Source organism: Zootoca vivipara, chromosome 7 (assembly GCF_965207765.1).
Source record: "Zootoca vivipara chromosome 7, rZooViv2.hap1.1, whole genome shotgun sequence".
Classification (NCBI taxonomy): Eukaryota; Metazoa; Chordata; class Lepidosauria; order Squamata; family Lacertidae; genus Zootoca; species Zootoca vivipara.
Genome location: NC_142590.1, coordinates 94,627,283 through 94,654,371, shown reverse-complemented (window position 1 = coordinate 94,654,371; position 27,089 = coordinate 94,627,283). Strand labels below are relative to the sequence as shown.

At 51.8% G+C, this 27,089-nt stretch overlaps 1 protein-coding gene across 3 annotated transcripts in view; it reads right to left on the bottom strand.

The window, feature by feature from the left end:
• Nucleotides 1-27,089, bottom strand: part of SLC12A5 (solute carrier family 12 member 5) — a 97,101-nt gene that overhangs the window by 30,684 nt on the left and 39,328 nt on the right. For all 3 annotated transcript variants that reach the window (XM_088674815.1, XM_088674816.1, XM_035123826.3), the window contains exons 2-4: nucleotides 3,189-3,283; nucleotides 2,236-2,367; nucleotides 1,034-1,180 (exon numbers count right to left, since the gene is read on the bottom strand). In XM_088674815.1, coding sequence (XP_088530941.1) covers nucleotides 1,034-1,180; nucleotides 2,236-2,367; nucleotides 3,189-3,283 — 374 coding nt within the window. The remainder of the gene's footprint in view (nucleotides 1-1,033; nucleotides 1,181-2,235; nucleotides 2,368-3,188; nucleotides 3,284-27,089) is intronic.

Below are 27,089 nucleotides of genomic sequence, written 5' to 3'. Positions count from 1 at the left end.
AGGGCTGCCCCAACCAGCCAGAAGGGGGTGTCTCTTGGGGGCTTGAGGGCAGGTAATGGGGTGGGGGAGAGGTGGGGGTTGAAGCAACTTGGCAACGCTGCTTCCTGGGGACGGCCAGGAGATGGATGGGCTGAGCGGTGCCTTTGGGGTAGGATGCAGCTGGATGAGTCCCCAGGAGGCAGGCTGGGATTAATCAGCCACCAGAGCTCAGCTTCCCCGCACCGTTGCCCATCCAGGCAGGTGTATCCATCCCCAGCGCCAGCAGCTGCCTTCCTCCTGCCTTCCTATGCCTGGCCTGGCTGCATCCACCATTGGCACCTAGAATCCTAGAATCACAGAGTGGGAAGGGACTCCCAAGGGTCCTCTAGTCCAGCCCCCTGTAATGCAGGAATCACGGCTAAGGAATCCCTGACAGGTGCTCCTCCAACCTGTAATCTACCTGCCTGCTGTGTCAACCGGGACAATTTATTGGAGGAAGGAGTAACCTTCGGCTGTATTTATTTTCTGGACTGCAGTTCTGAATTACCTGTGTATTTTTTACTAGATCTATTCTGTAGCTTTGATCTCTCTCTCTCTCTCTCTCTCTCTCTCACACACACACACACACACACACACACACACACCCCAAATTTACAAAATCACAAAACTGAAGAGCTGGGTGGGAACCCAGGGATCATCCAGTCCACCCCCTGCAATTTAGACATCACAGCTGACGGGGCCACCCAACCTCTCTTTCAAAACTTCCAAGGAGGGAGAGCCCGCCACCTTCCCAGGCAGCTTCTTCCACTGGCAACCATCCCAAAGGGCAGCTGTGAGCTTCCTATGTGACCCCCACCCCACCCCCACCCTGGGACGGAATGTGGGCATTTCAAGGGGCTCCTTATTTCGAACTCCCTTCCTTAAGTTTCCGGCCTGAGCGGTGCCTGGGCTGCCAGCCCTGAGAAATCCTGCCTGCCTGGTGGAAACGTGAGGGGGGCCCTCCTCCCCTCCCCGCTCTGCCCATCATGGGGTCCCCCAGGAGCGGGTGACTCACGCAGGAGCAGCAGAGGATGACCATGCAGAAGGACTCCAGGATGCCCGCAATGCCAACGACCCACGTCAGGCGGAGGAAGAGGATGACGCCAAAGATGTTCTGCAGGCATGGCAGGTAGACGCCCATGAAGGTGCCCATCTGGGGAGCCTGTGAGAGGAGGGAGCAGAGAGGGGGGTGAGGCACCCGGGGGTGCTGAGCAGGCTCAGGAAGGAAGGAGCAGGCCAGAGGAGCCGGAGAGGGGCTTGCTTCTCCCCACCGGAGGGGTGGCTGGAGGAGCCTGCGCTCTCAGAACTGCCCTCCCTCATCCTGGCAGAGCAGTCTCTTCCCCCTGGCATGGGGCAGAGGGAAACATCAGGATGGAGGTCCCTTGCCAGGCTCAGCTGCTCCAAGGCTGTGCTGGGGGGGGGGGTCAAGGAGGGCTCAAAGATTCCTCAAGGCCATTCAAACAAATCCTTTCTTCCTTGCTCGCATTTCAACACTTCTACAGAAAGCGGTAACAACTGGGGGGGGTGTCACACAGAGCGGGGGCTCAAAGTCCCGTCAAGAATAATATCTTTGTTTATTCACAGCCCACTTTTTTCTCCATGGAGCGCAAGGGGGGGGACATGGTTGCCTCCCCATCTCATTTAATCCCCACAACAAGAATCTCCAGGATGGCCTCTTCCCATATAACCAACCTGGACCCTGAGATCATCGCCCGAAGTCCTTCTTCACGTGCAGATATTGAGGCACGTGGTGACTCTGTGTCACCAGGATTTGCACATGTAAGACTATGTGGAACCTTTATTCTCAAGAACGGTGGATACTTTGATTTGTATAAATCTTTATTATTTGCAAAGGGAAGACTTTCCTGTCCCTTTGGAGCCGCTCTGCATTTTACACTCTTGTCCTTCTTGGCTGTGTGACACTTAATGGTTTGCATGTTTAAATTCCTTGTCCCCGCCCCTGCCCCCTGCCTATATTTGCACTTCATTTTTTGTTGAAAACCTATTTTGTTTTATTTTATTTTTAAAAAGAAGAGCAGAGCCACGGAGAGTCCACGGGCAGCCCAGCCCCTGACCCCTGGCATCCTGGAAAGGAGGCACAAACTTGGGGTCCAGAGCCTGCTGTACCCTTGCCAAGACCCCCTCCGCCCCAGGACCCCTCCCCAGCCTTGCCTCGGGGGCCTCCCTCCCAACACCCCCCTCCCCTGAATCGCTCACCTTGACGGGCTTCTTCTTGGCTCCATCGTTGTTCTCTGCCTCCTCATGCTCCCGGCTGCCCTGAGGCAGGTTGGTGTAGTTGGCCAGGCCGCTGAGCATGGACGATACCATGGGGATCGTGTCCATTTCCTCCTGTGGGGCAGAAGGAGGAGTGGGGCTGAAGTGGGGTTCTGCACATTCTCCTTGGCCCACAACTCCCTCTCTGCTCCCCCCCACACTCTGCATACCCCATTTCTCCCTTGGCTGTTCACCCCTTGAAACGCAGGAGATGCTGCTACCTCAAGCTGTTGATCTAGCTAGGCCAGTGCTGCCTACTCTGGCTGGCAGCGGCTCCCCATGGTCTCAGACAGAGAAGGCAGAGGTCTTTCTCATCACCTGAGCCTGTTTGGAGAGGCTGGGCTTTGAACCTGGGACTGTACAGAAGGACATAAGAGCCTGCTGGATCCAGCCAGTGGCCCATCTAGTCCAGCAGCCTTTTCTGACAGTGGCTGAACCCATGGGAAGCCCACAATCTGAGCACAAATGGTATTCAGAGGTAGGCTGTCCCTGGGCATGGAGGTTCTGCTACCACAGAAGAAGGGCCTGTGGATCAGGCCAGGGGTCCAGCTAGCCCAGCATCCTGTTCTCACAGGGGCTGACCAGATGCCTAGATGGGAAACCCAGAAGCAGGATCCGAGCAAAAGAGCCACGCTCGCCCTCCTGCAGTTTCTAGCAACTGGGATTCGGGAGCCTGGCTACCTCCCACTGTGGAAGACATCCCAGTTTGCATGCCTGTTCTCTTCCTTCATATCTGTCTACTGCCTCCTGGGGGGAGCGAGTTCTGCCCTCTAACTCTCTGTGTTTCCCATCCTGAGTCTGCCTACATTCTGCACGCAGGACGCCTGCTCCCCCCGCCAGCTGTGGCTCCTCCACCCCAAATCTTCCCTCCCCGATTCAGGACACGCCCAGCTCACCTCAAACAAGGCCATGTTTTTCGCGTCATATTCCTTCCCCTTCTCCAGGTCTGTGCTGTTGATGAAAGGGCTGCTCTCCTTGGGGTTTCCATCGCCTGAAGGGGGAGAGAGAGAGATCCATCAATGCCAGATGCACGTGGCCATTTTCCTGCCCCTCCCTCTCACCTATGTTGCCCAGGCATTGCCCCCTGCTTGGCACCCACATTGCCCCCTGCCCTTGCCTGTTGGAAGCCCGTCTTCATGGTCCACCTGTTGCAAAGCTCAAGGCTCTCCGTCCACAGAGCTCGAACACAAACGGAGCAGAGCGCACCCCCAGCTCTCTGTGGCCTCCCACCAGCAGCACACACAGTTGGCAGGGACCCCGGTGGTCCTCTAGTCCAACCCCTGCAATGCAGGAATCTCAGCTAGAGAATCCTTGGCAGGGGGCCATTGAGGAGAGGCCATGTGCCCAGTGAGCTTCATGGCCAAACAGGGATGTGAACCCCGGTCTCCCAGGTCCTAGTCCAACACTCTAACCACTAGGCCACACTGGCTCTTAATTTCACTTACAGACCCTCCCAGCATCCCTATTTTCCAGGGACAGTCCCAGATTTACAGAAGCCATCCCGGTTTCTGATCTGATCCCGGAACGTCCCGCTTTTCCTTAGGACATCTCTATTTTCATTGGAGACGGGTATGGAGTTATGTAACTCCCGAGCCAAGGAGATAAGTGACTATACAACCTTTAGAAGACATCTGAAGGAAGCCCTGTATAGGGAATGTTTTAAAAAAAAACGTTCAATGTTTTATTATGTTTTTATATATGTTGGAAGCCCCCCAGATGGGCGACATACAAATGATAATTTTTAAATCAAAATATAAACAATAATAAACCGTAAAATTATATTTTATTTTCCAAAATAAATCCTCCAGTAAGATGGAAAACAATGATTGTTTGGGTATGCTTCCACTATTTATTTCTGTAGTGCCCCCCCCCTCCCTTGAAGCCCTCAGCATATGCTTGTTTGGCTTACTGGTTCACCCAGCCCCGATTCAGCCGTACAAAGTGGGTTTCCCCAGGAGGAAATTGGGGGTGGGCCTCATCGTGGTATAGCATTAGCTGAAAAAGAAGAGGAAACGCCTTTGCACTCAGAGGAGATCTTCCTTTCTGAAGGCCAAGAGTTTGGCTCATCTAGCTTTGCAGGGCAGAAGGTGGACGTGTATTTTTGGGCCGTTGGGAAACTGCTTGGCAGAAGCAGAAGAGGGAGGGAGGGAGGGAGGGAGAATCCAGAAGGTTTGGCCTTAGCAGCCAAGTTCTGGGTCAAGATTTTTGAGCAGTGCAAGTGCCGCAGAATGAGAAGGAAGATCTCTCCTTCAAGGGCTAGAACTCCGAGAGCTTCCCTTCTCATCTAAGACTCCAGTGGAGCCCAAACACTCGCAGATTTATTCATTTCATTGTGCAACAGAACTTGTTCCATTATCCTGTTTAACCTGAATTAACTTTGTGCAGGATTTATTATTATAATAATAATATAATAATAATTTATTATTTCTACCCCACCCATCAGAAACAATGGCTTCGACCTTAGCTTTCCTTCCGAGGCTCAGATCCTCCCTTTCCTGCCCCCTGCAGACCCCCCAACATGTGGGGAGAGGGAGAAAGCCCCATTGCACAGCTGGGATCCTGCCTGAGCACCACTGAAGACAATCCTAAGCGCAGGTCTTCCTGTTTCCCCTGAAGCTAAACGGGTCAGCATCTGGGTCTGGTCAATGTCTGGACGGGAGACGACTGCTTGGCAATCCCACTGTATTTCCATGCTGTGAACTGACCTGTGGTCTTTGGATGAAGGGCAGTATACAAATTTGATATATAAAATAAAAAATAATAAAGTAATAGGCAAATCAATAAATTGAGGCAAAGTTTAGGGCTCCTCCACATTCCCACTTGCCCCATGCTTAGAGACCGTGGGCCTTGGGGGAGTCTACTACTTAATAATAATAATAATAATAATAATAATTTCATTATTTATACCCCGCCCATCTGGCTGGGTTTCCCCAACCAAGCATGGCTCCACTCCTTTCACAGGGAAAACTTACTCTCTAGCTCTCAATCGGAGCAAACATCAGTCCAGAGAAAACCTGAATTGCTGTTTGCTCCGACTGAGTGCTAAAGAGCAGTTTTCCCTGGGGGACAGCAGTGGGGCAAGAGGTAGGGTGGGGGAACTCTTAGTTCCATGATGGGGGGAAAGTGGGACATAAATGGAAAATGACAAATGGGATTCAGAAGCATTGCTGCTTCGAGCTGAGCCACGGAGAGCTCTCTCTGCCATGAATCTTCAGCTCCTTTTGTAAAGCTATTTAGGTTGGGGGTCAACACTGCCTCCTGTGAGTGAGAGTTCCACAGATTAACCACACGCTGCATGAAAAAGGACTTTCGTCTGTCCTAATCTCCCAATGTTCAGCTTCCCTGGATGCCCACAAGTTCTGGTGTTCCGAGAGGGAGAAAATGTTCCCCTCTCCCTCTCCCTCCATGCAATGCAAAATTCTTTAAACTTTTATCATGCCACCTCTTAGGCTGGGGGGGGGGAAGAGAAGAGCTTTCTCTGTACCATGCTTAATTGTATAATTGGGAGCTGCTGCTTTGCAAGTGGTGTGTGTGAGAGAAAACCAGTCGCTTTGCATGAATACAGGAGTTCAGAACTTCACGATTTGCCTCAGTTTCTCAGCCTTCCTTTTTCCCTGAAGAAAATGGGTTTAAATAAAGAGGAGGAGAGAAGCTCAAAAGGGGTGTCAGTCAGAGGACCTGGGGCCTGGCAGAAAATACCAGAATATACCCTGCTACGAGGCACTTCTCCGACACAAAGCACTCAGTGAACTGGCAGAAATTGGAACACATGGAGTTAAGTGAGATCCCCACTGCTCAGAGTCTGGGGGCTTTGCACTTGCCTCCTTGGGGGCCCTGATCCCCAGGTACGTCCCTCCTGATTGGAAGAAATGTTCCCCCTCCGACAGGCATTGAGCAAGTTACAGGTAGGTAGCCGTGTTGGTCTGCCATAGTTGAAACAAAATAAAAAAATTCCTTCCAGTAGCACCTTAGAGACCAACTAGGTTTGTCATTGGTAGGAGCTTTCGTGTGCATGCACACTTCTTCAGGTACACTGAAGAAGTGTGCATGCACACGAAAGCTCATACCAGGCACCCCCAAACTTCGGCCCTCCAGATGTTTTGGACTACAATTCCCATCTTCCCTGACCACTGGTCCTGTTAGCTAGGGATCATGGGAGTTATAGGCCAAAACATCTGGAGGGCCACAGTTTGGGGATGCCTGGCTCATGTTGTTGTTGTTGTTCAGTCGTTTAGTCGTGTCCGACTCTTCGTGACCCCATGGACCAGAGCACGCCAGGCACTCCTGTCTTCCACTGCCTCCCGCAGTTTGGTCAGACTCATGTTGGTGGCTTCGAGAACACTGTCCAACCATCTCGTCCTCTGTTGTCCCCTTCTCCTAGTGCCCTCCATCTTTCCCAACATCAGGGTCTTTTCCAAGGATTCTTCTCTTCTCATGGGGTGGCCAAAGTATTGGAGCCTCAGCTTCACGATCTGTCCTTCCAGTGAGCACTCAGGGCTGTTAAGAATGGATAGGTTTGATCTTCTTGCAGTCCATGGGACTCTCAAGAGTCTCCTCCAGCACCAATGACAAACTTAGTTGGTCTCTAAGGTGCTACTGGAAGGCATTGAGCTGCCAGAGTCATTTGCCACAAGGCCAGGGCATGATCTTGCAATTAAATGGGGTCACTTGTCCTTACATCATTCTGTGCTTTATTGTAGCCTCTGCTGCCCAACGGAGGAGGCTGCCTGGTTTTCTGTTTCTCCTTGCAAGGACACTGGTGTGGCTGAGGGAGCTCCAGGGCTGGCCTGATAAATAGCTCTGACAGTCCTGCCCTCCTGGGAACTGCAGCTAATTGTTCTCCTGTCCTGGGGCTGAAGACTCCTCCCAGGGCAACAGCCAGCAACTGCCTGCGCCATTCTTCACAGCAGCCAGCCATCCAGCCTCTCTCCTGTCCTGCTGCCCTCTCAGCAAAGGAGGAAACTTTCTGGTGAGGCTTCATTCATTGCCTTGGCATCTCTGGGCAACTGAATCTGACACAAGAAAAGCCTGTCTTCTGGACGAGACCAAAGACCTGCCGACTCCAGCATCCCACTTCACATCAGATCATCTAGTCAAACCTCAACCCAGCCCAGTGCAGGATTTGGAGTGCAAGATAGAAGTGTAGCACCTGTGACAGGTGGGCCACCTGGCCTCTGCTGAAATACTACAAGCTGAACATCAGTCCACCGTGTGATGCAGCAGCAAAAAAAAACTAATGCTATTATGTTGTTGTTGTTTAGTCGTGTCCGACTCTTTGTGACCCCATGGACCAGAGCACGCCAGGCACTCCTGTTTTGCACTGCCTCCCACAGTTTGGTCAAACTCATGTTCGTAGGTTCAAGAACACTGTCCAACCATCTTGTCCTCTGTCGTCCCCTTCTCCTAGTGCCCTCAATCTTTCCCAACATCAGGGTCTTTTCCAAGGATTCTTCTCTTCTCATGAGGTGGCCAAAGTATTGGAGCCTCAGCTTCAGGATCTGTCCTTCCAGGGAGCACTCAGGGCTGATTTCCTTAAGAATGGATAGGTTTGATCTTCTTGCAGTCCATGGGACTCTCAAGAGTTTCCTCCAGCACCATAATTCAAAAGCATCAATTCTTCGGCGATCAGCCTTCTTTATGGTCCAGCTCTCACTTCCATACATCACTACTGGGAAAACCATAGCTTTAACTATACGGACCTTTGTCGGCAAGGTGATGTCTCTGCTTTTTAAGATGCTGTCTAGGTTTGTCATTGCTTTTCTCCCAAGAAGCAGGCGTCTTCGTGACTGCTGTCACCATCTGCAGTGATCAAGGAGCCCAGGAAAGTAAAATCTCTCACTGCCTCCATTTCTTCCCCTTCTATTTGCTAATGCTATTATAGGATGCATCAACAGAAGTCAAAGTCCAGATCAAGGAAAGTCATAGTCCCACTCTATTCTGCCTTGGTCAGGCCACACCTGGAGTCCTGTGTCCAGTTCTGGGCAGCACAATTTAAGAAGGGTGTTGACAAGCTGGAAGGTGTGCAGTGGAGGGTCTGGAAACTAAGCCTTACAGGGAGCTCTTGAAGGAGCTGGGGATGTTTAGCCTGGAAAAGAGGAGACTGAGAGGAGATATGATAAGCCTCCTTCAAATATCTTAAGGGCTGTCACATGGAGGATGGAGTAAGCTGGTTTTATTCTCCTCTGGAAGGTAGGACTTGAAGCAATGGCTTCAAGCTACAAGAAAGGAGATTCCAACTGAACATCAGGAATAATTTTCTAATAGCAAGAGCTGTTATGGATGTTTTCGTTGAGATTCCTGCATTGCAGAGGGTTGGACCAGATGGAATTCTATGATTCTATGATTCTATGAACTGGGCCCAGAAACAAATAGGCAGCCAGTGCTGTTGGGCCAGGATCCATGCAAAATGCTCAAACCCTCTTTCCCCAGTGAGCAACCTGGACGCTGAATTCTGCATCAGCTGAAGTTTCCAGAGCGTAGACGACATGCCTCACCTTGTGCCCCGGAGTCCTCCTGTCCTTGCCTGGCCATGGGCGTCTCTCCCCCCTCCCCGCCCCCTGACTGCCCTTTCCTCCTCCTCCAGTTCCTGATCCTGCTGCCTTTCCTTTCCCAGCTCAGTGTGGCATTCTTGGTGACCATGAGGCAGGCAGGGCTGTCCAGAGGCTTCTGACTGCAGCCACGCCAGGTTGGCAAAGGGTATTTGCATTCCCTTTCTGAAAATGCTCGTCCTATTAGTCTTTTCCACCACCACTCAGTGAGCTGGTGGATTCACTGATCCTTTCCCCCTGAACAAAGATCTGTTTCCTAGATAAGCTGCTGTCCATTGTAGCACCTCCCCCCCCCCCGCCCTTTTTAACACTTCATTAACATTCATTTCCAGCATCATCTTATTCCTTGTAATCTGCTTTGGCCTTTCATGCTCAGGGAAAACATGACCTCGTTTCATTTCATTTCAGGGCTTCTGGAGGGAGGGGCTGAAATTGAGCCTCCCATTCAAGCCATCCGGACACAGCAGAGGCAAATCATTCAGAAAAAAAGGTTGGCTGCTCAGTTCTACTTAAAAGAATAACTCCATTAACCACAATTTCGCAAAATCCAACTAATTGGAATTTTGGGCATTTGAGATAGAAGAAGAAGAAGAAGAATGGATATAGTTGCTAAGCACTACCACAGTGCGTGTTAAATTTAGATTCAAGAATATCCAGACACAAGCTGTGATCCTGCGCACACTTACTAGGGGACTCCCTCCCACAGGAGGCAGTGAGGATTAGACAAATTCACAGAGGAAGAAAGGGCTCTCTGACTTTTAGAAGATATCTGAAGGCAGCCCCGTTTAGGGAAATTTTTTAATGTCTAATGTTTTACAATTTTTATGTGCTGTAAGCTGCCAGAGTGGCTGGGGAAACCCAGCCAGATGGGTGGGGTATAAATAAAGTTGTTGTTGTTGTTGTTGTTGTTGTTGTTGTTGTTGTTGCGTGGGGGGGCAGGAGCCCATGGTCCTGGATGCATGATTTTGAGCTGGCCCGAACCAGGAATCCCCAAACAGGGATCCCCGTCCTGCCCTACCTGCCCCTGGGGGTCTCTGGGCCCAGGAGTCCAACCGGCCCTCGCTGCCGCACCCCCCGGCCCCCTCGCTGAAGGGCCACCTGGCCAGTGCCCGTTCACTCCTTGCTCAGTGAGCTGCCACAGACGGAGGCAGGCAGGCAGGCGGCATCGTGTAGCAGGACAGAATCCCCAACCAAGAGGAGCTTTCGCAAGCCCACCTTCCCAGCCTGTTCAGCTGGCTTGGTCATTGTCCACAGAGTGGAAGAGGGCAGGATCCCCAAGGATGTGCCCTATGGGGAGCTGGCTTCAGGGACCAGGCCCGTTGGCAGACCAACTCTGTGTTAAAAAGATGTCTGTAAACAGAGCCGTCTTAAGCAGGGGTAGGCAACCTAAGGACCGTGGGCCGGATGCGGCCCAATCGCCTTCTCAATCCAGCCCACGGACGGTCCAGGAATCAGCGTGTTGAGTAGAATGTGTCCTTTTATTTAAAATGCATCTCTGGGTTATTTGTGGGGCTTAGGAATTTGTTCATATATATTTTTCAAAATATATTTGGATTAATTGTTTAAATGAAATTTGTATAATTTGAGAATGAATTAGATGTTAAAATTGGAAAATCTAATAAAAATGTTGATTATATATATATATTCCAAAATATAGTCGTCTGGCCCACCACATGGTCTGAAAAAGGTTGCTGAACACCCGTGGTCCCCCTACCCCTGGTTGCCCAGAGTTGTCGACCTTTTTTTAGGGGGGGGGGCTGGTGAGACACGGGTGGCAGAGCTGGCCTGGCTGGCCGCCTCAGCACCAACAGAGGCGGCAGCAGCAGAGCAAGACCGGGGCTGGGAACCGGGGGGGTGGAGCAGAGCCCAGAGCAACAATGGTTGAGCCCAAGGCAGTGGCGGCTGAGCAAAGCCGGGCACCTCATGTGAGCAGCATGCTCTGGGCGGGCCTTTCAATGGCCTGCCAATCCCAGACGCACAGGAGGGCGGAGCTGGCTGGCTGCCTCAGCGCCTCGCTCGCCCACAGCAGAAGAGCTGTGGTGCTCCGATGGGCTCTGCTCTGCTCAGCAGCGGCTGTTGGCTCTTCCCAATCCCCGGACTCCAAATCTTGGCCCCAGACTCTCGGCCCGGTGCCCCTGAGAGCCTGGCGCCCAGGCGCCCCGCACCCCTAGCGCCTATGGGTAAGACGGCCCTGTCTGTCAATAGGACATGAAGATTGATCACTCATGCCAGGTGGGAATTCCTGGCAGGCGACCATGGTGCCTGGTGGGGGGCCCAGGTCCACCACCCTCTAGGTCTGCTTCTGGCCAGCTCTCGGGGATTCTTTGTGATTCCTGCATTGTAGGGGGTTGGACAATACGACCTTTGGGGATACCGTCCAACTCTACAGTTCTGTGATTCTAGATTTCACCAGCCATTCTCCTGCCCGCATCCTCAAGCTGCAACAAATAAAACTGATCCCACACCCTGCAACTGGACGGTCCCCTCGGGATCTCCCACAAGCCTGAACCACCTGCCCCATCAGTTTAGCAGAGGCCCAAGTGATTCCCCCCCCCCTCAAAGTCATTTCCGACTCCAAGCCCTGCAGTTCCATTATGTGGGAAACCTCTGGAATGAGGGGGTACTGCAGTTAAGGGTATTGGAAGAGAGACAGAAATGGACTCAGCATCCATAGTCCTTTTGGACCAAAGAAATGGGTGACACCTGGCTTGAGAGCAGTACATGTGAAAAGGACCTAGGAGTCTTGGTAGACCACAAACTTGACATGAGTCAACAGTGTGATGCAGCAGCTAAAAAAGCCAATGCAATTCTGGGCTGCATCAATAGGAGTATAGCATCTAGATCAAGGGAAGTAATAGTACCACTGTATTCTGCTCTGGTCAGACCTCACCTGGAGTACTGTGTCCAGTTCTGGGCACCACAGTTCAAGAAGGATACTGACAAGCTGGAACGTGTCCAGAAGAGGGCAACCAAAATGGTCAAAGGCCTGGAAACGATGCCTTATGAGGAATGGCTTAGGGAGCTGGGTATGTTTAGCCTGGAGAAGAGAAGGTTAAGGGGTGATCTCATAGCCATGTTCAAATATATGAAAGGATGTCATATAGAGGAGGGAGAAAGGTTGTTTTCTGCTGCTCCAGAGAAGCGGACACGGAGCAATGGATTCAAACTTCAAGAAAGAAGATTCCACCTAAACATTAGGAAGAACTTCCTGACAGTAAGAGCTGTTCGGCAGTGGAATTTGCTACCAAGGAGTGTGGTAGAGTCTCCTTCTTTGGAGGTCTTTAAGCAGAGGCTTGACAGGCATATGTCAGGAATGCTTTGATGGTGTTTCCTGCTTGGCAGGGGGTTGGACTGGATGGCCCTTGTGGTCTCTTCCAACTCTACGATTCTATGATTCTATGAAATATAACAATAAAACACAGAATACTCTGCCTGGATATAGCCAGAGGCCAATATTAGAAGAGGAACACGACATTCCTCTGACTAGTAGGAAACAGAAGAAACTGGGGTTGGCAATGCTCAGAGGAATCAGCCTTGGTTCATGGACACGAGAGTCAGGTTTATGCACAGCCTGAGTCAGCTACAGTAAAGTTTAGGGTCTCAGGTTAATACAACTCTTTAAACTAGATTTTACATAATTGGTGAAAAAGTTAATAGAAGTATTGCTAGATATATGCTTTGTTGTTGTTTGTTGTTTAGTCGTTTAGTCGTGTCCGACTCTTCGTGACCCCACGGACCATAGCACGCCAGGCACTCCTGTCTTGCACTGCCTCCCGCAGTTTGGTCAAACTCATGTTCGTAGCTTCATGAACACTGTCCAGCCATCTCGTCCTCTGTCGTCCCCTTCTCCTAGTGCCCTCAATCTTTCCCAACATCAGGGTCTTTTCCAAGGATTCTTCTCTTCTCATGAGGTGGCCAAAGTACTGGAGCCTCAGCTTCACAATCTGTCCTTCCAGGGAGCACTCAGGGCTGATTTCCTTAAGAATGGAGAGGTTTGATCTTCTTGCAGTCCATGGGACTCTCAAGAGTCTCCTCCAGCACCATAATTCAAATATATATATGCTTTAGATTGTCATATTTTAGTACAGGTGCATATCCAAACAAGATACTATATTATTTATGTTTCCCTTGTCCTTAGTGTTACAGAATCATAGAATTGCAGAGTCTGAAGGGACCCCCAAGTGTCATCTAATCTAACCCCCTGCAATGCAAGAAGGAATAACACATGTCTTAGAATAACACACACCTGCCTTATGGGAACACAGGACAGGGGTGCTCTTAAACTCGACAGAGCATGTCCTAATCTGCCCTTGATGTACATGGATGGACCTGGAGCTAGATTATTTTTTAAAACTACTTGGTTCACTTCTCTGACGGGCAACCGCCAAATATTTCGCATTCCAAGATGTGAAGGAAAAGAAACTATTAGAATTACCTTTCTTCCCATCAACAAAAGGTAGGTCCTATTTATTAAATTGTAAGTCATCTCACACTGAAAAGAACATGTCCCATTTCTTCAAAATGCTTCATTTTTCAAGGTTTTGCAGCTGGGAAATGTACACAAATATAATTTGGTGACTAGTCAATAAGGCAGTGAAAGGCAAGGCTGGGGTCCTCTAAACACTGAGCTAGGAGGGTGACACTCTGCACTCAGGGGCACTGACCCATAAGAACCAGAGCCTGCTGGATCAGGCCAATGGCCCACCCGATTCAGCATCTCCTCTTCTCACAGTGCTCACCAAGATGCCTGCAGTAATCCCGCAAGCAGGATCCGAGCACAAGAGCAGCCCTCTCCCCTCCTGCTGTTTCCAGCAACTGGGATCCAGAAGCATCACTTCCTCTGACTATGGAGGCAGAGCAAGCCAGCCTGGTTAGAAGCCATCCAGGGTCCTCTCCTCCTCCCTGAATTTATTCAATCTTCTTTTAAAGCCATCCAGGCTGGCAGCCGTCTCTGCCTCCTGGGGCAGCGAGTTCCAGAGATTAACTATGCGCTGCATCAAGAAGTGCTTTTTTCCTCTCTTTTACTTCTGAGTGAATATGCATAGGATTGTTCTGCCAGCAAGTCTCATCACAAGACAACTTCGCATCTGAATTAACCATGCTCCTAGCCCTCTGCTTGCCAAATGCCTTTCATTTTGGGAGCCTTTTGCCCCTGTCCAAGTCCCGGGGAACACGATGAGCATCTCTCACTGATGGCAGCACAGAGTGGAAAAATGCACCTCGCTTATGAAATTTTGATGCGGAAGTTCTCCTCTGCTTGCCACGCATGAGCACACACAAACCCACCCGCACCAGTCTAAAAATGCAACATTCAGAGCCCCGGGGGGGTGGGGGTGGGGGGAGGCCCAAGTGTACATAACAAGCCAGCCAGCAGGATCCTTGTCCGCATGATGCTTTGCGCAGAGCTCTGAGCCCTGTCATGTTCGCTTCCCCCCCCCTGCACCCGCCTGAAACATGCAAGCACCCTGGGGCCCCCAGGGGCATGAGAAGAGCACAATATGTAGCCAGAGCTGCACAGAGAGACCCAGCCAGAGAGAGAGTCGAGGAAGCAGCCACCCAGATGTTAATGGGCAAACATCTGAAAAGCAGATTGCGGAGCCAAGGGCAACCGGTTCCAACATCCCCCCTCCCCTGGTCGCTTGTGGCAGATGCAGGGAGAGAGGCTCCTGGGATCCTCTCCCCACAACCCCAGTCATTGGGGACAGCCTGGTGAAGAAGCAAGTGGCAGGGGGAGGGAGACTCCCTGGGGGGGGGGCAATCCAGGGGGACAGCCTGTGGCCAATGGCAGGGGACTCCCAGCCCCTGACTATCTCCCGAAGGATGTGGGGAGGGGGACTGAGGCCAGGGAGGGGGCAGGCAGGCAGGATTGGGGAACCAAGAGCCCATCGAGAACAGCATTTTGTCCTCACAGTGGCCAACCTGATGCCCATTGTGGGAGAGCCACAAGTAGGATCTAATTCTAAGCTCAAGAGCAACTCTCCTCTCCTGGGGTTTCCAGCAACTGGGATCTGGAAGCATTGGAGGCAGAGCCGAGCCATCGTAGCCACCCTTAGCCCTCTACTCCTCCATAAGTAATAAGTATTATTATTATTATTATTATTATTATTATTATTATTATTACTCCACCGATCTGGCTGGGTTGCCCTAGCCATTCTGGGCACCTTCCAACACACATAAGAATAAGAATAAAAAAATCAAACCTTAATAGTAACAATCTGATCCAATACAGAAAGTCAGAATAACTTTAAAACAAACAACTTATATCAAATAAAGCAAGATTCAACAATCCATTAGAATCCAATAGCAATCCTCTTTCAAAGCCGTCCAAGTTGGTGGCCATCCCTGCCTCCTGTGGGAGGGAGTTCCACAGTTTAACTCTGTGCCGTGTGAAAAAGGGCATCGCTTTATCCACCTTGAATCTTCCAGCACTCGGCTTCTTTGGACGTCCACAAGGTCTAATGTTTCTCTGTCCACTTTCTCCATGCCATGGATGATTTTATAAGCTTCTAAGATCATTATCCTCTGGTGCTGCTGATCTTTCCAGGGCAGAGAAGCTTTCTCTAATTCCCCTTAAGACCGCCCCCCACCCACCCCACCCCGACCAAGCCATCCCTCCCTCATCTGTGTCCTCAGGGAGCAGAAGGGAGGCTGGCCAAAGGGAGCCCACGCTCAGCTTGCAGTCAGGGCAGCTGGGCTTGGCAGCACCCGGGAGAGCCAAATTCACGGTTTGCTCACTCGTAGGAGGCCACGGAGCAGGGCCTGTGTGGGACAATGTCTCCAAGGAGCCGTGAGGCAGACGAAAGCCCAGTTGTGGCTGAACTTTGCAGGCAGCAGGAACCAGGAGAGAGAAGGAAGGGTCCGAGATGGATGCGCATGGCAGCAGCACTGAGGAATGAGGCTGGCAGGGCCCCACAGCCTCTTCCAGGGATGCCAGAGCCATCCCTCAGCCAACCTAGAGCCTGGGCAGAGAGGAGTGGCAGCCAGGGCCCAGCCGGGAGGAAGGGCAGGCAGAGGAGACCTTCCTGGAAGTTGGAAGGGAGAACTTCTGGGCACGATCCTCCAAAGGCAGCCTCAGGGATGAGATGACACAAGCACAGCTCGATTCTGCCCTGGTCAGACCCCAGCTGCAGTCCTGTGTATAGTTCTGGGCACCCCATTTTAAGAAGGACATTGACAAGCTTTCTCATGTTCAGTTTGGTCAACCGAAGCAGGCACAATCTCCAGACCCTCCCAGTGTCCCTGTGTTCCAGCGACAGTCCCGGTTTCTGATTTGATCCCAGAATGTCCTGCTTTTCCTTAAAGTAAAGGTAAAGGGACCCGTGACCATTAGGTCCAGTCGCGGATGACTGGGGTTGTGGCGCTCATCTCGCTTTATTGGCCGAGGGAGCCGGTGTACAGCTTCCGGGTCATGTGACCAGCATGACTAAGCCGCTTCTGGCAAAATGAGAGCAGTGCACAGAAACACCGTTTACCTTCCCGCTGGAGCAGTACCTATTTATCTACTTGCACTTTGACATGCTTTCGAATTGCTAGGTTGGCAGGAGCAGGGACCAAGCAATGGGAGCTCACCCCGTCTCAGGGATTCAAACTGCCGACCTTCCGATCGGCAAGCCCAAGGCTCAGTGGTTTAGACCACAGCGCCAAAATAGGACCTCCCTATTTTCATCAGAGAAATGTTGGAGGGTATGCAATCTCTGGTCCTGTTAACTTGCCAGCTCCTCTTCTGGAAACGGAGTGCACAGCTTGCTTAAGTGCTCCTTAGAATCACAGAACAGAATCATAGAATTGTGGAGGTGGAATGGGTCCCCCAGGGTCCTCTAGTCCAACCCGCAGAGGTGCAGGAATGCAGCCTGCTCCCTCCTCTATGGGGTAGCCCTTCAGATATTGGAAGAAGGCTCTCCTATCTCAGCCTCCTCTTCTCCAGGCTACCTCCCTCAACCGTTCCTCACAAGGCTTGGGGTTGGGTCTTCCAGCCCCTTCATCATCTTGGTCTCCCTCTTCTGCTCACGCTAACGGCATTTTTAAAGAACCAGATCAACTGAATTGGTTTAAATAAAAAAGATGCACATATTGCAAATCCCCAGTGAAGCTGCAATTTGAGGCTTCTGAAGGAAGCTCCTCTTAACTTGTATTTTCGAAAGGTCTGCTGGATTGAGAGCAGGCCAAGGAGGAGGGTGACCCCCAAAGCGCCTGCTCCGTCTTTTGTGGTACCGGGGGGGGTGAGGGGGGGAGGGAGGGGGTGGCTGGCCCTGCCCTGACATCTCCTCAGCCTGCGTGGTGGGGATGGTCCCTTAAGACACCTAAATCCCTGAGCGTTTGGCTTATTCACCCCCACTGATTAATCAGGGGCACATTTAATCTGCAATTAGAGCATTAGTTGGCCAATCATACTGATAAACTGATTAAAGCGCTCAGCCTCGTAAATGGATTTGCCTGCCTCTGCGGGCAGCTGTGCTGTGGGGCGGGCGCGGGGGGGGGGTGTCCCTTCCCTTCTCTGGACACCCCCCCCCCTGAACTTGCTGCCTTTTTCCTGCTGAAAAGAACGGGGGTGCCTGGCTGGGGGATGTCAGATAAGAGACCTTTCCCCAGCGAGGAAGAATGCTTGGGGAGGCAGGAGGCAGGGGCTGCGTGGCGGGGGGAGGCTTTTGCGGACCCCCACCCAGCCCGTCTCCACACGGCCACGCAGGCCACAGCCATCCCCATCACTAGGTCGGTTTCCATGGCAACCCAGAACAGGAGCACGGGCTCCCAAGGCTCTTATGTAACAATCTAGCTGGCCAGGCCCCTGGGACGCACCACGGCCTCCCTCCTAGGGGGCGAGGGGCAGGAAGCTGGGGCTGGGGACCCCTTCACACACACACACCCCGCTCCTGCGTCTGGGTGCCCAAAGGACAGAGGGAGGAGGAGGAGCTCCTTCCCCCCCCCTCCCAGGCAAATCTCTTGGCTCAATCTGAATCACAGCACTGCAATCGGCAAGGCAACCGGGCTGGCTTTGTGCATCACTGCTCTGCCTCATCTGCTCACAGTCGGTCTGCGGTGACTCCAGTCCTGGGAGCATAGGGCAGGCGGCCGCTGACCACCCTTAAGCCAGCGGGAGGAAGGACACTCAGAGGCAGGCAGACAAGCCCCCAACCCACCCCACCCCTCGTGTGAAGGCAGGACGGAAGCTCAAGCCGGACTGTCTGCGCTCTGCAGGCTGGACCTCGATCCTGAAAGCGGGGAGGATTTCAATTGCTCTCTGCACAAGCTCAGAGTTGCTTGGCACTGAAAACAGGTGACTCCAGGCACAGACGAAGCTCTGGATAGAAACGAAGCTCTGACAGTAAGAGCTGTTCGACAGTGGAATTTGCTACCAAGGAGTGTGGTAGAGTCTCCTTCTTTGGAGGTCTTTAAGCAGAGGCTTGACAGGCATATGTCAAGAATGCTTTGATGGTGTTTCCTGCTTGGCAGGGGGTTGGACTAGATGGCCCTTGTGGTCTCTTCCAACTCTATGATTATATGATTCTATGATTCTAACTGTGATATCTGGGGTTTGCAAAGGGCTTCATGATGCTTAAAGCATTTTGCATTAGATATTTCAGGAGCAACATTCATAGAATCATAAAAAATTGAAATAAATAAGTATGCCACCCTATACCCGTAGATCTCAGGGCAGGCCACAACATAAAATTACAATAGAAACCCAAAATAAATAATAAAAATAGGAACAAAAACAAAGCCATGATCCCCTCCCCTCCCACAACACATTGAAAAGGGCCTCAGATGTCAATCAGCTAAAGGTCTGGTTGAAGAGGAACGTTTTCCCCTGGCGCCTAAAGAGAAATCTATCACAATAAATTTATCACATAAGTCTGTCCATGGCTCTGCTCTGCCTCCACAGACAGAGGCAGCAATGCTTCTGAATACCGGTTGCCTGTGCTTGGGCTGAAGGGAAGCCATGTGGAAGATGGAGCAAGCCTCTTCTGTGCTGCTCTGGAGGATAGGACCCGAAGAAACAGACTGAAGTTGTGAAAAAGAAGGTTGTGACTCAACGCCAGCAAGAACTTTCTGACAGCAAGAGCTGTTTGACAGTGGAATGGACTCCCGTGGAAGCTCATGGCTTCTCCTTCCTTGGAGGATTTTAAGCAGAAGTTGGATGGCCCTCCATCATGGTTGCTTGAGCTGAGATTCCTGCATTGCAGTGGGTTGGACTAGATGTCCCCCAGGGAGCCTCCCAACTCTACAATTCTAGGATTCTATGACTAGATTGGCCACTGGGACAATTCAGCAGCACTCTTGTGTTAGGAAATGTTTATAGCAATAGCCTATCACCCCAAAAGCAGAAGAAGAAGAAGCCTCACACCCCAGAATCACAGGCTGCAGCCGTTCTGGGGTCCAACACCACTAACCTCTCCCGTTTTGCGAGTTTAACTGTAATCTGTTAAATTTCTTTGACGGGCACTAATCTGAGACAAATAGTGACTTGAGTGCCTTTTTGAGATTATTCTGATGGGGCCAGATGGCCTTGGATGTTCCCTGGATGAGGAGGTGTCTGTTGGGTTATTTATTTGTGTGGTGCTATAGCCCAACTCAGAGAAAAAGAAGAGCATCGTTCAATTAAAAGCTTGGAATTTCCCCACTTACTGGCAAGCCCAGCCATGGAAGCGGCATTCGTCCCTGCTCATTTGGGGACAGGGTGGGTTTGGGGGTGGGGAGGAGGTGAAGGTGTCCATGTGGTCACAGCAAGATCAAAGGAAGTGCCTCAACAAATCATGCACTGCAGGGGGTTGGACTAGATGACCCTTGGTGCCCCTCCCACTTCTTCAGTTCTCTGGTTCTAAGAGCACCAGCATGCCATGCCAATGTTCCCTCAACCAAGGCAAAGCCACATGCCAGCTCAGCCTCTGGCTCACGGTTAATCTGTGGAACTCCCTCCCACAGGAGGCAATGGTAGCCACCAACTTGGATGGCTTTGGAAGAGTATTGGACAATGCTAGAATTCATGGAGACGGGAGGGCTATCTGTGGCACCTTGTGGGCTCTGCCATGCTTCTGAATGCCAGCTGCTGGAGAGTTGCTCTCATGCTCAGCTCCTGTTGAGAACAGGATGCTGGGCTGGATAGACCACTGAGTGATCCAACAGGTTCTTCTGATAGTCAAATAAGTGGGGGAAGCTCAGGACCCTTACTGCAGGACCCTTACTGGCTCCAGAGCCATAAAACCAGCAGAGGACACACACACACACACACACACACACACACACACACACACACGGTGAGTTCACCTGAATGGAAGTTAAGTAGCCCTACTGGGAAGATTTCAACGTAGTGCTAAGCCTCATGCTGTTCTCTCTCCCCAGACCCAATATGGGGGAGCACACAGTAGAGAGGGAAAAGCCCCATTGCTTCCTTAGCAGATGCCCCCCCCCAGCCCAGTCCAGCCCAGTTCTACAAGAATAATCAACAGTTGCTTGCATTCAGCTGACTCATGGCTGAACACGGTCACCCAAGAGACCCCCAGGGAACATCTACTCCAGTCTGGCCCAACCCAGCGCCCTGCAGGTGCATTGCAGGGGGCTGGACAAGACGACCCTTGGGACTCCGTCCAACTCCATGGTACTATGATTCAGGATTCTGTGAAATGTGAAAAATAAAATCCCCCAAACTGCTTGCCCAAGAGTAGGATTTCTTCTAGGCAAGGTGCTCCTAGGATCCTTTCCTTGAAAACGTGTGCAGGGAGAAGGCACAAATTGCTGCAGGCAGGTGGGAAAAGAATTGCCTATTAAAGATACCAATCTGTTTCCATATGCCACAACTGCAGCTAGAATATTGTTAGCAAAATACTGGAAGACACCGAAGATACCTACAGTAGAGGAATGGCAAATGAAAATGTTGGACTATATGGAACTTGCTGACCTCACCGGAAGACTACGCGACCGAGGAGAGGAGAAGACGGAAGAAGAATGGAAGAAATTTAGAATATATTATAAAAAATATTGTAAAATTGATATATGAAAAGAAATATAAGCAATTGTGTATGTTGCAGGTTGAAAACTAAGGGAGATATTTTTTGAAATATAGAATAGAACTATATAATGGATCTTAAAGTTTAAAGAAATGGAGATAATGGTAATTTTGGATATAAAATATGAATAGAACCTGCGAGAAAGGATATACAATGAATCGCTCAATAGGGGGCACGAGGAAGTCCACGAGGGAAATTAAGTTAGATTTATTGATTACTTTGATTTCTACATTCACTATTTTTCTTATTTTTCTTTTTTCTTGGGTATATGCTGTAAATGTTTGATATGGTAAGATATGTTGTTTTCTTTTTCTTTATAAAAAATTTCTCAATAAAAATATATTTTAAAAAAACAAATTGCTGCAGGCAGCTTGTTCTGGCCGTGAGCTGGCCTGCTCTTCTAACATCGACTCTAAATCTACCTTCCTGAGGTTCAAGCTGCTGCTTCCTATCCTGTCCTCAGTGGGGAGGAGGAAACCTGCTTTGGAGGACACCAGTCAAGCATGAGGGGAAAGTGGTCGATGCCACCCCCCTGGCGGAGGCAGAAGACGGGGGGGCGCAGGATGCCTGAGCCCCCACCTGCACTAGGCACTTAAAGCAGCATCATCATAAAAAAGCCATGGCTTCCCTCAAAGAATCCTGGGAGCTGGAATTGCCAAGGGTGCTGAGAGGGACGCAGGTGGCGCTGTGGTCTAAACCACAGAGCCTAGGGCTTGCCGATCAGAAGGTCAGCGGTTCGAATCCCCACGACGGGGTGAGCTCCAGTTGCTCGGTCCCAGCTCCTGCCAACCTAGCAGTTCGAAAGCACGTCAAAGTGCAAGTAGATAAATAGGGACCGCTCCGGCGGGAAGGTGAACGGCGTTTCCGTGTGCTGCTCTGGTTCGCCAGAAGCGGCTTTGTCATGCTGGCTACATGACCTGGAAGCTGTACGCCGGCTCCCTCGGCCAATAACGCGAGATGAGGGCCGCAACCCCAGAGTCGGTCACAACTGGTCAGGGGTCCCTTTACTTTTAAGGGTGCTGAGAGCTGTGAGGTGGTCCCTATCTCCCTCTGCCTGCCTCACAGAGCTACAATTCCCAGAATGGCTTAATGACCAGTCCCTCTTCACAGGGAGGGAAATTGGCAGTTTGAAAGTGGCATGCGGCGACCCACAGCTCAATGGGATCAGGCTCAGCTATGGCCTCTCGGACTTGGTCTCCCCTCCTCTTGCCACCGCTGCTGAAGGCTGCCTGCTCTCCCTCCATGGGAAAAGGTGGCCAAGCTCTATCCCTGCTCAGGCCCATCTCTGCTTTCTGCCCAGGGACCCCCCTGCTGCCCCACTCTGCTACTCAGCTCCTCCTTCCCCAGAGATGCCCCTGGAAGGGGTGAGGCTGCCCACACGGCCTCCTGGAAAGTGTGCCCAAGGCCTCGCATTGGCAGCCAGGAAGGGTCTAGGCACGCAAGCTTCAGAAGCTGAGATCATTCTAAAAAATTTTATGCATAACAGGGAAATGTGCAGTCGTCTTAAGAGGATTGCTGGCTGTTACCGTGCCTTGCACTCTAAAAAAGCACTTGCCTTGTCCCTGTTTCTGGTTCCCTTTGGCTCTGCATTCCTGGTGACTCTTATTTCACCGTGCTGTGGAGTGTGGGTTATGTAGCTCCTTCAAGTGGGGGTTGGGTGCGGGAGGGGGGGGTTGTTCAAGGAGAAAATAACACCTTCCCCACTTTGGCAATCGCAAGGAGAAACTTGGTGCCCTTTCGAAACAGAGGATGGGATTCTCAAGGCTGCGTGCAAGCTGCTATATTCGGTGCAAGGGAGCAGTTTCCTTCCCCCTGTTCCTGAGCATTTACTGTTTTACACACACACACACACACACACACACACACACACACACACACACTGTTCCCAAACTGTCTTTCTGAAGGCCCTCCCCCACACTTGTCATCTCTGCTCTGGGAGAGACAGGCAGCGCTGCAACTCTGCCTGAAATGGATCCAGAGCCCAGAAAAGAGCGAGCTGCACTAGGAGCACAGGAACATCAGAACAGCCTTTGGGACAAAGCCCAAGGGGCCCCTCCAGTGCGGCATCCTGCTCTCACGGTAGCCAAGCAGATGACCCAAGCACAAGAGCAGCTCTCCCCTCCTGCGGTTCCCAGCAAGTGGTGTTCAGAAGCATGGCTGCTTCCAAGTGTGGAGGCAGAGCAGCGCAGCCACTGTGGCTGGGAGCCATCAACAGCCCTCTCCCCCCCCCATCTTGGATTTGTCTCTTCTGGTTCCTTGGCTGAATCACATGCTGCATGGAGGGGCTTGGAGTCCAGGTCTCCCTGGGGGTGCTTGGGCAGCTGAATGGATCCTGCCCACCACCTCTGCCCCCATGTGCCCTGGCGCCTTCACAGCCCCCCTGCCACACAGTTTGCCCCCCCCATGGCCACAGGTGCCTGGAGGGGTCCTGCTTTCTCCCCAAGTGGGGGCTTCCAGCACACTGGGCCTCCCCCAGCCCTTGTCCGCACATAAATGCCGCATAACTGTGGAGCAGGGCTATGGAGGAGGAGACAAGCCTGGCCTCCTCTCCACGGAGCATTGATCTTCCCATAAAGGGAGTTTGGGGCATGAAGGGAGCACAGATTGGGACATGGGGCCTCTGAGTCAGGCTCCGGGAGCCCCCGACGCATTTCCGGGCCATAAGGAGTTAAGCGCCATTCGCAGTGGGGTCCCAAGTGATGGATGGCTTCTGGCTCCGTCCGGAGAGCATTTTGCCGCAGAGGGGCTGACGCTTTCTCCAACATCCCGGCACCACACACCGCTTGTGATCCGCAGGGATGGCGGCAGCAGGGGGGGAAGGAAGCCCATTGGAGGGGAGCAGAAAGGCCCCTTTTTGTGTGGACTGGCCCGGGGGGGGGGCAGAGTAAGGAGCCTAGCAATGGGGCACAGGGTAGGGGGTGGCATGCAGGTTTGGGCTTTAGCCTGCTCAGTCTTTGCCCCAAGTGGGGCCCTGGGGTCCTTCTCCTGTGTAGCCAGACACTTTATCTCCCAGCCTGGGGTGAGACCTTCCAGGCAAGTGGTCTAGAGGGCAAGGGAGGCATTGGAGCCTCCTCAAAACACAAAACCTTTCTCCCAAATGCTGGGGTTGTGGGGCCTGTGGATTTGGGCAGCCTGGACAGGCTGCACCCCACATTGTGCAATGGGGGGGGAGTCAGAGGTGGCTCAGAGCAAGGGCTTTATGTGATGGGGAAGGAAGGGGTCCAGGTGGAGGGGGCCCCATAGGGCAGGAGTGTGTTTCCGGAGGGGAAAGAAGTGTTTCACCCAGGTGACTGTGGAGAGGCCACGGCAGAGTCAGCCACCCTCCTCCTCCTCCTCCTCCTCCTCAGCAAGCAAGCAAGCAAGCAAGCGCGCCGACGTCTCTTTGATTCATGCTCAGCGCTGCCTGCCTCCCTCCCGCCCTCCCCAGGGATCACTCAACATGAACCGGCCTTTTAATTTTCTGCGGTGGCTGGCAAGGCTGGCGGCTGGATCGCTGGCAGGGAAACAACAGCCCCAGTGCGAAGATCAGATAATCCTCAAGCCAAAGCAGGGAGGAAGGGAGGGAGGGAGTTGCACAGGGGGGGGAGGGAGGGAGGCAGCAACAAGAGGCTTTTGCTCCCTCCCTCCTCCCCAAAATGGTCTGGTCTCCCAAATCTTTTTGGCAGGGGTGGATTAAATGAAGCATACAGGCCCGGCCGCACCATTAGGCAAAGTGAGGCAGCAGCTTCAGGTGGCCTTGGATAAGAGGCAGGCGGCAGCAGCAATTGGGAAGCAGAACCGCTTGGCACCCATTCAGCCCGCCTGCTGGCCTGGGTGCTGTCCTATCACCAGAATGGAAGGGAGAGCCCACTCCCAGCCCTTGGCAAGGAGGTCATCGTCTCCTTGGCCTCGGGTGGCAAAATGCCTTGGAGGAGCAGGCGAGAGGGGCGGGAGGTGGCCAACGGGAGACTTTCCACATATAAAACAGGATTAGAAAAGAAGACAAAGGAGGAGAGGGCGATCAGTGGACACTAGCCAGGATGGCTCTACTCTGCTTCCACAGTTGGAGGCAGGAAATGCTTCTGAACCCCCATTGCTGGCAACCGCAGGAGGTGAGAGCTGCTTGCGGGTTCCCACGGGCACCTAGTTGGCCCCTGCAAGATCTATCTTGGCCTGATCTATCAGGTTCTTCTGATGTCCTTTTGTTGTTTTTCTTGTTGTTTAATATAACGTCTTGAATTTGTTAGTCCCCTTATTCTGCCCAGAGCAACTCAAAGCAACTTCAAACCAGCAAAAGCCCAGCAGGTTACAACTGGGGCAATCGAGTGGCAGGAGCAGCCCCTGACGTTTAGGTGAAGCCCACTTTTAATAATCCTATTGCCCCTGTTCATTAGACTATCATCTGCGGGCAGGGGGCCCCTTTCACGACGTTGGATTTCAATACCAATGAAATGCCCAGCGTGCCCTGGCCACCCTCCCCAACTCCTGGCCAGCCTGGTTCAGCGTTGCCCAAAGAAAAGCCAGTCTGGATGGTGGAGGGTTCTTGGCCTAAGCCCCAGCAAAGGAGGCTGGAACACAGGGCCCTTCGAGTGCCCAGGAGAGAGTGGTCCCACTGGGCGAGGCCTGGAAGCATCCTGGTGGTGATTTCGTGCTAGCAGATGGGGGAAAGGCCCACAAAAGCCCTCTACCAGAAAGACCCAGTCAGCCAAAGGACTTTCCCTTTCCCCACATTGACCACCTCCTCAGGTCGCCCTTGCCTTCCTTCTGGGACTTGGAGGAGAAGCAAAAGGGAGGCTTCTGGGGAGAGGGGCTGCAGGAGGAACCATCCAAACTCCTTGCTGCCTACCAGCAGCCAGCAAAGTCCCCAGCAGGCTCCTCAGTCTACGCTGCTGCAGGCCTTCCCCCCCCCATGCCCCCCCTAGCTCCCTGCCAGGCCCCATGAAGGCTTCCTCCTCCCCACCTGTATAGGGAGTGGGGCATCCTGCCTTTATTTGTTTGTTTGTTTGTTTATTTATTGATATTTTTATTGGTTTTATAATAACAAAGAAGTAAAAAAGAGAACAAAAATAAAAAATACAAGAACAAAAATAAAAAACAAAGCCATACAAAATCACAAGCACATTTGAACATTGATAACATTGAAATTAACTTTACATAATCGCATATTGATCAAATACAATTCTTTCTCTCTATGAACTTCCTCCTATCCTCCCTTCTACGTTTCTATTAATAACTAATTCAGCACTTTCTAATTCTTACTGCCTTTCACTCCATATCTCATGCGCTTTGCAAAATGCTGCTGCTCAGAACCATGCATCCGTCTTAGAACTGGAAGGGATCCCCGAGGGGTCATCTAGTCCAACCCGCTGCAATGCAGGAATCACAGCTGGAGAATCCCTGGAGAATGACCACCCACCTTAACAGCCTCCAATGAAGGAGAGTCCACCATCTTCCAGGGTCGTCTGTTCCACAGTCGGAAGGCTCTTGACATCAGAAACATGATTCCTAGTATTTAGGCCCTAAGGAAAGGCTTTGCCTCCCCCTTCCAAGAGCCAAGCTGGGCTTGGAATTGTGTTACCAAACTGCCCTTATGCCAGTCGAGGGTAGGCAGTTTCTGGCCACCCATTGGGGGCACAGTCCACCTCCTGGGAAGCATAGCAATAATAATAATAATAATAATAATAATAATAATAATAATAATAATAATAATAATTTATTTATACCCCGCCCATCTGTCTGGGTTTCCCCAGCCACTCTGGGCGGCTTCCAACAGAAAAATAAAACACAAGGCACCCAGTTGAGCCTTCTCTGATGGTGAGTGATGGGCCCAAGCGGCAGATCCCTGGCAGTGCCAGCCCTCAGCCCAGAACTCCCCATGAGACCACGTAGCAGATACTGGGGGGACTGGTGCTGGGGTCTCCTGCTGGATGGACTGGACTCTTAACTGCAACTGACCTGCTCTACACAAGAAGGCAGCTACTGAGGAAGATGGGGGTGTGTGATGAACTGCAAAGGGGGGGGGGCTGCCTGGCTGTGGCTTAATGGTGGCCCTTTTAATTCATTTGATCATTCTGGAAATCTGCTCACCGCATCCTTTTAGAACCTCCCGAGGAGATGCACAATGTTGGAGGGATGTGAAGAGCAGAGCTCTGGCTCCGACTGCAAGCTCCACATCAGTCATCTGTAGCCCACGAGTGTTTTAGCTGAGTGCTGCCTCAGTACCACCACCCCCAAAAAAGCCCACAGCCTCTTCTGCCCAAGGAGGCCT